The 14257-nt window shown below is 44.2% G+C and overlaps 1 protein-coding gene across 1 annotated transcript in view; it reads left to right on the top strand.

The window, feature by feature from the left end:
* The window catches only part of PON1 (paraoxonase 1), a 32053-nt gene that overhangs the window by 14399 nt on the left and 3397 nt on the right, over positions 1 to 14257 (top strand). The window contains 3 exon segments of the mRNA XM_021689518.1: positions 594 to 720; positions 3978 to 4178; positions 5484 to 5565. Of these exon segments, the coding sequence (XP_021545193.1) occupies positions 594 to 720; positions 3978 to 4178; positions 5484 to 5565 (410 nt within the window).

The raw sequence follows: 14257 nt of genomic DNA, 5'->3' as shown, positions 1-14257 counted from the left end.
TATCCCAAAGACTTACTGCTTCTTAAGGCAAAGACTGTAATAATCTAACTTCACTTGCCAACTCTAATCACACCTTCTTGACCACTTAAATTGGTCTCTTTTATGTCTTAAAGCTGGACTGACTCATGGAAGCTGCTTGCCTTTGATAGAATCTCTCAGGTGTTCTTTTTATGGAGTTTATCATCTTACACTGTGTGAATTATACCCAAGCATACCTTCTCATGTCGGTGTTCTCCACATCTTTTATCTCTTTTATCTCAACTCTGCATCTTGCTGAGACCATTTGCAACAGAAAGCTTAACAAGCTCTTTGGAGTTTTAGTGTCAAGCGTTGCTCATTCTTAAGTTGAGGATTTTTCCCTCCTGTGGAGTTTGGAGGTGTTTAGAAACTGTCACTAGTTCTTCCTTTAGCCATTTTTTTTTTTTTCCTTTGGAGCAATCACAAGTGCTTCTCTCTACAAGGAGATGAAAATATTCCATCTGCCTGACACCCTAAGTACTAGTTGGAGGTGGGTTGAAATTGCTTTTTGGAGACAGGGCTGACAGCTGAGAGCTCAGTTAATGTTTCGATTTTTGTTTTTAATCTCTTCTCAGATAATACCGTGTACCTGCTGGTGGTGAACCATCCAAATTTTAAGTCCACAGTTGAGTTGTTTAAATTTGAAGAAGAAGAAAAATCACTTTTGCATCTGAAAACCATCAGACACAAACTTCCGCCTAAGTACTGAGATATATCATATTTCTATTTTCCTTTAACACCAGTGGATGGTTAATCCACCTTTGGTTTCTCCTTCCAGCCAGAGTGGGAGGGGGGATAATGGCTGGTCAATTCTCCTTTCTAATCATCACAAACTCCTCCAAATGGTCTTCTGCAGATACTTTTGAAGATTCAAACCCCTGAGAGAAGACCCATTCTCTTCCTCTCTCATTTCCCAGGCTCCCTGGATGCTGACTTATGGCTCTTAGCCTCAGAATGTCCATTCAAGCTGTTATTAAGACGTAACTCTGTTCTTCTCCAAAACCAGACTTTGTATTTCAAACCCACACCAGTTTCACAGAAAAATTCCACATCATGAGCTTGCTTATTTATTCATTTATTTCTTTTTGTATTAAAAAATAGAATCTTAGATGTTTCTATGAATTAGAAACATATACCCAAGGGAGATCTGAGATCCAGTGCCTCTAAAGCTCCCCATCCTACCCCTACTGATGTTTGGGCGCATAATTTAGGGAGTAGCATATCTGTGGTTAACACTCAGTTCCAATCTTAGGCTTCTTGACAATATAACACAAGGAAAAAGAAAACACCCAGGGATCCCTGATCCCCGTCAACCCAACACAAAATCAACTTCCTCACTTACCTTAGGACTTGGTTTGTGAGGCTAGTGAGGGATTTGGGACAAAAGTCTGACAAAGTCTTCCCAAACAATCTTTATCCTCTAATCATTAAGATTGTCTAGAGTCCCAGACTTTATTTGAATGATTAACAGACAGCATTGGATTACCTCAGTATTGGTAAATCTAGATTTCTTTTAAACTGTGTGTTATTTACATGCAGGAACCTAGCAGAGTGCCTGGCACGCAGTGTTCCCAGGATCCCCTCCTCTCTTTTTTTATCTGGTGGTTTTGAAGATGAGGAAACTGAGATTGGAGAGAAACTGAGTTACTGGATGAAGGTCAATCAACTAATTAGTAGCTGCATAGGAACTATATGGCCCAAGTCTTCTTCTGCATCCCTAGGATGAGTACAAATTCAGAGAACAGCTTTTGGTGGAACAGGTTATTTATACATTCATTCAACAAATGTAATTTGGAAAGAGAATGAGATTACTGAACGTCTGGAGAACGTGCCACATACCAAGATACTTTAGGGAAAAGTATATAGAATAGAGAAGCTGGGCTAATAATAATTGTAATAACTGTAATAATAATTGCAATAATTGTGCATAATAATTGTGATTGTAATAATTGTGATAGTAACAATGAGCTTTAACTGTAAGTTAGGTGCTACAATAACCAATTTAAACTGATTCCTTTATTATCTTTTTACAAATACCTTCTTAATTAGGTGTTATTATTATGCCATTTTAGAGTATTTAACTTGCTCCAGATAATACCATCAGTAAAATGGCATAGCTGGAATTTTAACCCTGTATCTCGAGGCTGAAGAGGCGGCTCTGAGCCACTCTGAAATAGTGAAAGCTTACTTTATTGGTTTCACAGTTAGTCTTGAAGCCTCATATTTGTCCAGATTCCCAGGGTTAGGGTATTTTTTTCTGGGCCAAGTGCAAAAATACATGTCTTTGGCAATATAGAAGCAAACTGAAAAAAAAAAATAGTGCCACAATTAACTAAAATTCTGCTCTCTCAACTGAAGGACTAGCCATGTATATTTTCTGCTTTGTATTTAATGGCTATTTATGTTGTTGTTTATAGCATTAATATTCCTATTACTAATCTATCACAATTGAAGTATGTTATTAATGATAACACAGCAGTCATGATCGATCATCTCTTACAGCCAGGCATGGTGCCAAGGTCTTCATATTCATTCTTTCATTTTATTTACCCTAACCTCACAAAGTCCAGAGAGGAAACTGAGGTATAGATTTTAGTGGCATGCTTGGTCCCATAGACAATAGCAAGCAATGTCAGCATGCAAATGGAGTCTATCAGATTTCAAAGCTATTACTCTGAAATATTCCTCTCCACTTTTTTTTACGAAAAACAGGCAAATGATTTGTAAAGTAGACTACTCACTTTGGAAAAAAGAGAGGGGGAAGAAGAGAGAGAGAGAAGAGGTTTATGCCTGAGCTTGTACACACTAATCCTATATCCTGGACCTTTTTTCTCATGTCGCAGTAGTGATCACCACTGACGGAGGGTTCAGCGAGTGGCTGGCTTCCTACAAAGCACCCAACAAGCATTGTCTGACTGTGATTTCCACTGAGACTCTACCAATTAAGATTCTGACCCTTAGTCTTATACTAATGAGCTGTAGGACTTTGGGAAAAGTGTTTAACCTCTCTTTACAGATGAGAAAACTGAGACTCTGTGTGCTTATCTAACTGGCCCAGGAGCCCAGAGCTGCGTCAGAGCTGATGCTGGCCATCACGCCCTCAGCAACGGAGCGGAGATAATTCTCTCCCAGATAATGGCCCTGGGGAACTTCTGTCACCTCAATCAGCAGAGAATGACTCACTTATGTGTTCACTGTTGTACCTATTAAAGCAGAAAAATAGACTCATATATCTTAGATTTTCAGTAACAGAGAGAGAATCAAAATCAGAAAGAAAATATGCCGTAGCATCCCTTTCCTGAGCATTCTTGCTCGTGGACATTTTCCTCAGTTTAGAATCATGAAACTTTAAGGCCGGAAGTGACCTTCTAAGACTAAAATATAGAGCAGTCCATCTCGTCCTCCTTTTACAGATAGGGAAACTGAGGCCCTGCATTGCAAAATGATTAATTTTACCTAAATGGCACAGCTAATCGTGACAGAGCTTTAACTAAAATGCAAATCTCAAGATGGCCAGTGTTTTTTCCTCCCTCTGCCCGATGATATCCCAGACTGTTCAATGTGAGAGTGACTTCTGTATGAACATAAATGCATTTTGCCCTGATAATGATTCCTGGCCTAATTTAATGTCTACTGAATATAGTATATCTAAACACACACACACACACACACGCACACACACCATAGCACTATTTTTCAGATACAATTAATAGGATTTTTATGTTACATTGTTATAGTAACCTTTTAGGGTTTTTTAAGAGTAATTATTGTCTTTGAGGATCCTACAGGTGGCATTGAATATGAATTCATATGAATTCTGTGCCCTAACGGCTAGAGTGAAAGCTTCATCTGCATCTTGATTTTAGGAACAGCCATTAATGAATGCTAATCAATGCCTAATGCTGTAATGTACAAGACCTTCCCTTGTATATATCCTATATGTGTGTTTGAATTTGCAGTTTGAATGGTATTGTTGCTGTGGGACCTGAGCACTTTTATGCCACAAATGATCACTATTTTGTTGACCCCTACCTGAGGTCCTGAGAGCTCTATTTGGGTTTAGCGTGGTCTTACGTTGTTTACTATAGTCCAAATGAAGTTCGAGTGATGACAGACGGATTTGATTTTGCTAATGGAATCAACATCTCACCTGACGGCAAGTATGGGAACTCTTTACAATGTCATGCATTTCCCCAGATTCTTATTAGACACCGTTAGAACATACTCATTTTCTAAACAACATGATATGCTCTAACATGTTATCTCGGTAAGAGGAAATTAGGAAGAATGTTAAAATATCTTAATTTCTCAGGGGATAAAATGTATCAAATCAAAATTTTCTATTTTGTGTAGGCATATTCTTTTAAATTTGGGGGTAGGGATGAATATATCAAGAAGGGGAACTGTGATAAACATTTAATATTACTCAACAACTTTGCTTTGAGGGAAGAATTTTGAGGTCGTAATAAGATTAACAGCATGTAGTTATATATCTCAGTAGTGCTGGTTTGTGACAAGATAAAGAGCTTGCACCAAAATGTAAATCAAGACACTGCTTTCTCCATCAAGAAAGTGCTACTGTGGGGGAAAAGTCAGCTTAACTAAGCAGTGTGCTTCAAGATGTAGTTGATTTACGTTATTATTTGATGATAGCCCCGAAACAAACAATTCACAGAGCAACCCTGCTTGTGGGACCGCACTTTGGGTAACATTAGTCTATCCACAAAAGCCATGTATCCAGTCATATATAACCTTCCTCATCTGCCATCATCACGGATTTCAGAAGTTAGTAACATAACTAGAGGAAACCATGTGGACGGCTTTCAAGTATTTATAGCATCTCCTGGTCTTCCAAAGTAGCAGATAATATGTAGTTATTTCTCTCTTTGTTCTGGGCTGCACTGACCACATGTCTTTACGATGAGTGGGGCGTTGCACTGCGTGCAAAATACTAAATGCACAGGGTCAGGACCAGGCTCAGGGTGAGAGGGGAGGAAGACTTCTCTCAGATCGAGGCCAAGCATCTTGTCTTCTCCCATACTTTCTCTGGCCTAAAACAAGGGCCTGGTTGTCAAAGGGTCCTCCTGAAGCCTGCCCGAGAGAACTCGCTATCCTCTGACATGCAGAACCTGGGGATTGTCACTATATTGACAAGTGAAGAGAAGTAATGTCATACATTTTACTCCCAGATATTAAGAGCTGGTACTAGGGCTACATTTCTTCCCTTCTAATTAGGGACAACTAGGTTCCTACCTTGAGAAACAACTTTTCAGAAATGAAAACGCCTTTGCACATTGTAAACTTACTGAGTTTTTTTTTTTCAGAATTTGGTGTGCTTTGAGAGGGGTTGCATTTTCCAGTCTCTAAGTGAAGTTCTTTCCTAGGAAGGGTTCTTACAAACTTCACCGTAACCTTCTGAGCCGTATTACTTCAAGTGCTTTGATGTAGCTCTTTCTTCTTTGAAGGTATGTCTATATATCTGAATTGCTGGCTCATAAGATTCATGTGTATGAAAAGCACACTAATTGGACTTTAACTCCATTGAAGGTGAGATGTATTAACACTGTAAGTTTGCAGAGTGATAATTAGATTCTAATTGATTTGTGAAATTAAAAGTGAGCAAAAAAGGACTGTCTAATTGGAGTGGGTGAGAACCAATTTTTCACTTCTTTATTAAGAGTCAACAGCATCATGTATGTTTGTTGTTCACTTTTACTCAACTGCAGAGTGGGAAGCAGCAAGCCAAATATCTCACCTATGAAACTTTGATTCTTTCTGCCCGAATGAATCCTCATTGCTCAGTTTCCCTTCCCTTCCTCCCTCCCCTTTCTCTCTCCCTTTCATTTTTCCCTCCATGTTGATGAAACAGCCAAGAAATCACCTCAACTGATATGTTGTGTGACAACGCTCTCCATAATTCTAATATGAAGCCCAATAAAAGTATCAAGGACTCCCGGTGGCCACTAAGCAGCCCTGCAGCCCAGCACTTTGCTACCTTTGTCTCCAACACCCCCTCCTGCTCAGCCTCACCCCCCTGAGCTCCCCAGGTGGGGCCCTGGCTCAGGCGGGGCCCTGGTTCCCTCGGCTCCAATGCTCTTCCTCCAGATCTCAGTGGCTCTCTCCTTCATATCCTTCCAGTTTCCACTAAAATGTCACCTCAGCGAGGCATTCCCTGGCTACCTAATCTAGGCTTGCAGCTCTGTTCGCCTCGCTACACACACCCTAATAGTTTGCAAGCTCAGGGGCGTCCTGGCCCAATCCGAACCACCCTCTTCCCCTGCCTCCACACAGAGGGCAAGGAGAGACCGAGAAAGAGGCAGGCCCCTCCAGATCGGTAGGTGGCAGGTTTAATAAACAAAGGCACTTATTTACTTGGCTTGTCTTGGGCAGCTGCAAGATGAGTAGCTCTCCACACCTGCCCACCGGAATCTTAAAAGTTTATATAGAGGCCTTAATGGGGGCTCAGTCCCATACACTGCCCAGATGGGCTCGATAACACTCTACTCTGTCAAGGCTGTGTCCCTGGAATGGCTCCCACTGTGCCAACAGCGGGCAGAATGCACATTTCAAGGACGGGGAAGGGGACGGGGAGCCTTCAGTTGTCCAGGTCCAGCTGGAGGTTCAGCCAGGGGTCGTGGCCTCTCAATGACCTCCTCCAACACTCCATCCCTTGCAACAGCTCTTAGGATCTCATATACCCCCCTCTTCTGCAACGTGCCCTGAGCAGTCAGCAAGGGGCTCACTAGCTTGGAGGCAGCGTGTTTAGTGGCTCTCTGGCTACCCTGGGGGCAGATAGCACAGCGAGAGTACAGGCACATGCAAGGGAGAACGAAGATTACAGCAATGATTCCCCAAACCAATGACAATGTTTTCATCCAAGGGCCCCATGATCTGAACCACTGATTTATTAAGTCCCCCAAGCTGAGGGTCAGATCACTCCAGGCATTCACTTGTGTCCTCACGTGATTTAAAAAGATGACACACGAGCAGACTCATCAGGCATGAACACACAACATTCTGTTTGGATAATGGCAAAGAGGTGGCGATAGTGTTCGAGGCCATCCGATCTGGGAGGACAGCTTTTATAATTAGAGACATTTCAGTGTTCAGTAAGGACAGGCTTTGTTGGCTCTCATTTAAGGCTTATCGGATGAATTTGGTCAGGGCTTTGCTTGGCTGTTGCTTGGGTGTTGTTTAAAACACGTCGGGCACGCTATTACGGCGTTGACCGAGTCTCTCTATTTTGAGGGCAATAGAGCATCTTTGGAAATACGCCCTCCCACTGGGCCGCTGGGGTGGCTACTCTTTTTATGCACCCAGTCTCTGTATCTCCTAAAGGGTTTGTTGCTATAACTTAGATCCACGCTAGGACATGAGCTTCCTGATTGCCAGAGGGTGTCATCCCCGCATGAGCTGGGATGTGGAAGACAGTAGGGACTGCCTCAGGTTTCTGCAGGCAGACTCAAATGTTTTTCCACATATCCTGCCCCCACCGGGGCTTACTCCCATCATCCACCCCTTGGCTTGCCACAGTCCCAGCCACAGGATTAATCCCTCTAGAACAGCCCAACTGTCAATGCAAAGGGTCACCTGTCAGGGCTCAGGAGTGATCACCAGCCAAACAGCCCCTAGTTCAGTCCACGGGCCGCGGTTTCTTCCTGCTTCTATCCAGATGGTGTCAGTGTTGGGCTGAATAGCAACTGCAGTTCACGTGGATGGATTCCCTTGACTAGATCCATCCCCCACTCCCTCTCTACAAGCTGCAAGCGCTGCCATGGAATTGGGGGTGGATGCATCTGGAGGATCTACGTATTCTACGGGGCCAGTAGACTGTGTTTCTAGAGACCGTGGGCTGGTGGGCAGGGTGCTTCCGTGCTGCGGATCGGAACGCCACCTCGTCAACATAGGGGTCGGAGCCATGGCAGAGATGCGTGGCAGGAACATATTCTCAACCCACCCTTTGATAGGAAAGGAAGTTCTTAATTTGATATCCTCTTCCTTCCCGACAGGGTCCCTGCCCTGGAGCCATACTACGTATACGGCTAGGAGCTGTTGCTCTAAGGAGTATATGGAATTTTCTGTCCCCTTCCAGGGCTGGGACCAAAATCCTAGGGGTACTCTGTCCTTCTGTTATCCCCACCACAGTGCGCAATCCGTCTGGAGTCACAGACACATCAAACCCAAATAGTAGCCCTGCTTGCGAGATGCCCAGAGCTGTAATCTACTTCACTAGTATGTTTGCTTTCTCAAAGGGGACTTGCTGTCCTGATCCCCAGTCCTACACTTGTCCTTTCTTTATCAGTCCATATCAGAGACAGAGACACGATGCCAGATGGGGAATAAAAGCCCTCTAAAACCCCCAAATCCCTACAAAGGTTTGCACCGCTTTCAAGTTCTTAAGGGTTGTTAAGCTTGCGCCTTATCAATCACAGCTTCTGGAACGTTTGTCTTGCCCAACCAAATGACTCCCAAAAGCCTTGTGGCGGTTCCTGGGCCTTGAATTTTCTGTGGGTTTGTGACCCATCTTCTCCCTTGCAGCAGTTCCAGGAAAGCTTGCAGAATGCCCTGCAGCATGTTCTTGGATAGTTTCTCCTATCTCTTTATGCACCCAAGCAATTTATATTGTTTAACAGCTACCATTTTTTGAAGGGCTGGCAGGCCTACTGGTTCCCAGTGGGTGTTTCTCCTCGGCACTGGTTTGATTACTCGAACCAATAGATTCTCTGGTATTGGAGAAAGAAAAACCTCATATTCCTGGGGTAGTACGGAGGAACACTAAATTTCGTCAAAGAACTTTCTTAACCATAACCATTCGCTCTCTGTAACCATTGGTGGTGCTGAAAACTTCTGAGGGTCACCATGTGTTAGAGTACATTTGGATCCAGGCTCCAGCAGAGCTGTCACTCCTGGAGGACCATGACGAGTGAGCTCAACTTGAGGCCTCTGATCATCTGTACCTGCCCTCACTTGGAGGCAGTCCTGGCCTGTACCTGTTACCTGCAGTATGGGAGGCACCCCCCTCAACAGCATTGCATTCCCGAAGTTTCTGCTGGAGCAGGCAGGGCATCAGGGACGGTAAGGGGCAGATGGAGCAGGTCTGGATTGTTGTTCAGGTTTTATGGCTTTCCACCTGCCAGTGAACACAGTGTTGGGTTGTCAGTTTTTCTGTTCAGGCGAGCTCCCTACGGCAATGAGGTTAAACCACATTTGTTTCTGGGTTATTTTTACTGGACCTTTATGGCCGATCAGGATAGTCTTTAGGTTTTATGGGTGATCTCTCTGTCTCAAGTCTTTCCCACAGCCCGTACCAGTCCCGGGATTTGTCAGTTTTCCCCAAACCAACAATGGATTGCCCAACATTATAAATATCTTGTCCCACAACTGGGCTCAACCTGGACATGAGTGTCCCATAACAGGTGTTGGGGCGGACCGGAGTATACCACTTTTCATTCTTGCCGTGAATGTGGCCTGATTAGGGCTTTAAAGACAGAGGCTGAGGTTGCCTGGCTCATTCCCAACTCCCTAAGGATTGTTGTACCTCCTCTGTAGATTTTCAGGGTTCCACATGCCCAGGGAGGTGTCCCTCATTGGGCCAAACCTCCCTGCAGGCTAGAATAATCCAGTCTATAAGGGAGTGAGTATTTTGAACCATTGAGCGCCATGCCGGCGCTGCTGGGGAGCAGGGTGCGTGGTGAAGTTGCTCATTTTCTCTGCTTCCTGCCCAGAGAAATGCCATCTGCCCCGTATCCCATAGGTGCACTAACCATGCTAGGATACTTGCCCTGGCCTTTTGCTGGAACTTGGCAGCTGTATCAATAAGCTCAGCGGAAGTACATTCTCTCTTCGTGAATGTCTCCTCAGTTGGAGGCTGCCCTGCTGGCTGGGGTCGTTGTGCTGCTTTTGCTTGCCTTTGTACTCGGGGTTGGACAGCATGGGGCATTTCGTTCACTTCACAGCATGTGCTCTTCCCTCTCCCCCATTTTCCCAGGCATTCCACCTCTTAGTGTCCCAATCAGACCTTGTCACAGCGCTCGGACCTTGATCCTCGGCAGCTTGGGCCCTCCCAGCTTTGCAAAATGGCATGCAGGGTCTTCAACTTATTATTTGCTCTCTCCTCTTGTCTGCCAGCCCCGAGGCTACAGAGTAGTGGGCACCCACACGTCCTTCTCTAACTGCAACTCTTCTTCCCACTTCCTTTATTTCTAAGTTAATTATTTATTAAATAGTTGACACATTAACTTCAGGTATACAACATAGTGATTGGAGAACTCTGTACATTACTCCATGCTCATCACGAGTGTCATCACTGTCTGTCACCACTGTCACCATACAATGACATTACAGTATTATTGACTATATTTTTCATCTCTGTGACTTACGTATTTTATACCCGAAGTTTATACCTCTTCATCTCCTTCACCTATTTTGCTACCCCCCCAACGCCTTCCTTCCCCTCTGGCAACCCCCAGTTTGTTCTCTGTACTTGTAAGTCTGTTTCCCTTGTTTCTTTGTTCATTTGTTTGGTCTTTTTAGATTCCACAGATAAGTGAAATCATATGGTATTTGTCTTTCTCTGTCTGACTTATTTCACTTAGCATAATATCCTCTAAGTCAAGCCATGTTTTTGCAAATCATGAGATCTCAATCCTTGTTATGGCTGAGTAGTGTGTTAAATCAGCTTGGGCACCGTCCCCAGGCATCTGCCATGGGGCCCACCCTTCCCCACGTAGAGGTCAGTGGCCAACTCGGGATTTTCCCCAAGGATGCCTCTTTCCTAAAGCCCATTTCTCTGGTCTCCTGGCTGGCTCACCAATTATTAGTTTGTAATCTGGGGAGCTTCCTGGGTGCAACCTGAAACTGGTCCCTTGGCCCCCATACACAGAGGGCAAGGAGAGATCAAAAAAGAAGGCAGACCACTCCAGATTGTGGGTGGAAGGTTTAATAAGCAAGGGAAATTTCATACGAGGCTTGTCTTGAGCAGTCATGAGACAAGTAGATCTCCACACCCACCGACCAGAATCTTAAACGTTTTTATAGAGGTCTTAACTGGATTCAGCCACATATACTGTCCAGATGGTCTCAATAACACATTACTCTCTCAAGGCTATGTCCTTGGAACAGCTCCCACTGTGGAAACAGTGGAGAGAATGTACATCCCAAGGACAAGGGAGGGGTTAAGGAGCCTCCAGTTGTCTGGGTCCAGCTTGAGGATCACCTGGTGGTCATGTCCTCTCCATGACCTCATTACTAATATTATATATTTTACTTATATTTTATAAGTGAAATACAATATATTTTATTTATCCTCACTATCGTCTGCCTCTTCCACTAGGGTGTAAGTTCCAGAAGGACGGGGTATTTTCTCTTTGTTCCTGGAAGAATTCCCCACACATAGTAGGCACTCAACAAAGACTTGTTCGATTAATACGATGGAGCTGGGTATGCTTCAGGGGTTTCTCTTCTACCCCTACCGATTATGATCTGATCTGAAGGTTTGGGTCAACGGAGGTAAACACACAAAGGAGAGGAAAGAGAAAATAACAGTAAAGTGGAGCAGTGTGAAAGTAGTCTCCTGTCCCTTACAAACAGGACCTGACTCTCTTGCTGTAGTCGCCCCCAGTCTGAGGCGCTGTCACCAGGCACTGTGGGGCTGTTCCCGTCAGTACATCCAATGTATTATCGTGAGGGGCTTCACTTCGAGAAAATTACCTCAAAGCAGTATCCAACGTAGCATCATGTTTGACATGAAAAATCATTGGCGTGGCCAATTTGGTATTAGCTGAAGTAAAATGGAATTTTACACACTCCTACTGGCTGAGGGAATGAAAACAAATGGTGGTTGTAACAATAAGTACTTCTGTAAATTGAAAGTTAAAGAATTTTATAAGAATAGAGCCCAATTCAATATATATGCGACACAGAATGATAAAGACACTGGTCCTGCCAAGGACCTATTTTAGATTTGGCTCCCACTTTTGGCAACAGGTAAGGCCCCTGTCTCCTGACATAACAATTCAGTTGAGTCTACCCCTGTGACTGTAATGTTCTTTTTTCTTTTGAAGGAACAGATTAATCAAGACCAGTTAATTCATTATTACCTGGAGTGTCAGGGAATTTGATAAATGAGCTGAGACTGATCTTAGAATTTGCGATGAGATGTGGGTAGATTTATGTCCTGTCAAAATGTGGTATACACATACAGTGGAATATTATTCAGGCTTAAAAAGGAATGCAGTCCTAATACATGCTCCAACATGGAGGGAACTTTGAAGACCTTATGCTAAGTGAAGTAAGCCAGACACGAAAGGACAAATATTGTGTGATTCCACTTATATGAGGTTCCTGGAATAGTCAAAATCATAGACAGAAAATAGAATAGGAGTTACCAGGGGCTCACGGAGGGAGGAATTGGGAGCTGTTGGGTACAGAGTTTCTGTTTGGGATCATGAAAGTTTCTGGAAATGGATAGGGGGTAGCGCTTGCACAACCCTGTGAGTGTACTAATGTCACTAAATTGTACCCTTTAAAATGGTTAAAATGACACATTTCATGTTATGCATATTATACCGCTATAAAATAATCCCTTCTCCACAAAAAGAAAAAAGAAAAAGATTCCAGGACACAGCCAATGAATCAGTCCCACTTCAGTGCATTTCCATTCTCTAAAAACTGGGATATTTGTTAACAGAGGACACAGTTTTTTCCCAATGAGAATCATTTATTAAGTTTCCTCTACCAAGAAAAGTACCATCTTCCGCTTGGCTTTGTGGAGGCTTGAAATGTGTCAGTTGCATGCATTGTAGTGAGTGAGTTTTGCTAGGAATTAGAGATTTGCAAGACAAGAGTTAATTGCTGGGCCCAAAAGGGGCTCCCTGCTGGACTGTCAGCCCCTCCTCAGCAGGAGCCAGGCCTGCCACTTACCTACCCACTCTCCCAGGAGCTGAGCTGCTTGCAGAGCACATGGTCAGAGCTCAGTAATCGTGTATCAAATGAACGGGGCTCCCCGGGCTTGGGTGTCCTTCTCTTCTCTCACCCCCAGCTCACATCTCTGTAGGCTTTCAACGGCCATGCAATTCACCAATTGGCTGTTACCCCTTCCAAAGATAACAGCACAGAACCCGGAGACACACATTTTCCTCATCTAAAGAAAATGGCGGGATCGGCATAGACTATCTATAGACACTGTGATGGAAGGGGGCTTGGGGGGACAGAGAAGGCCTGGGGCTGATTTTGGCCAGAGGATGTCTGCTTGGCCGCCTCCTTTGGCCAACCTGGATGTCTCCAGGGTAAGAATGAATGATGGCTCTGGGTGGAGGCTCTGGTGCGAGGCTTGAGCCCTGCAGCCCCTTCAAGGACGTCGAGGGGGAGAGGTCTCATTTAGAGTAGGAAGTACGGGGCAGGGCCGCCACGTTGGTTTGCTGCAGCCACCTGCCCACACTCTGGCCTCTGCGGTGAGTCACCACCAGCTATTACACGGTCTCTGGGCACTGAGGGATGCTGGCCTCTGTTTGAGGTACATGGTAGATATTACTTCTCCAACGGAGAGCTAGAGGTAAACAAATAGATGTGATTTCTCCCCAGTAGAAGGCAGCCAAGATGATGAATGGTGGAATTAAGAATCATTGGTATTATTTATGATCCTGGTACGAAGCCTCGACAGCAATCTGTGCAGTTGTGACGTGCTTGCAACTTATATTTAGAAAACAAACAGCAGAAGAACAGGGAGTGGAATAACATCAAAAAACTAAAGAAGAAACTTTTCCCCAACTCCACAGCAAAAATTAGACCCTGGGTGATCATTTCTCCTCTGGCTGCACAGCCTATGATTAGCCATTTAAGAAGAGCCTACATTTCATCGATGCGCTCATCAAAAATGAATCTACATTGCCTGGTTGTTTTCTGAATGCTTATAAAAATATCATTTGCACATGCCGTTTTAGAAGGAACTGTTTTATGCCGCGCTTAAAAACTTTTTTTTCCCTTCGGTTTTAGGTTCACGCGCAGATGTTAGTCCGAATGATTTCGTCGGACTTCTAACAGTCTTGCTTGGCTTTCTGCATCTTCCCCTTCCCTCCTCTGTCCTGGAAACTGATGAAATGCTAGCATAGATGGGAAGCCCGAGGAATTCCCCAGGCGCTATTGAAACGCAGCAGAATTGTGTTCTGGAACCAGCAGGGCGGTGACCGGGGAGGACAAGACGATAGCTTCCCCTGACATATTGTTCTGTCATCTCTCAATT

Source organism: Neomonachus schauinslandi, chromosome 12 (genome assembly GCF_002201575.2).
Source record: "Neomonachus schauinslandi chromosome 12, ASM220157v2, whole genome shotgun sequence".
NCBI lineage: Eukaryota > Metazoa > Chordata > Mammalia > Carnivora > Phocidae > Neomonachus > Neomonachus schauinslandi.
The sequence above is the reverse complement of the archived record's forward strand: the minus strand, read 5'-3'. Positions and strand labels throughout refer to the sequence as shown.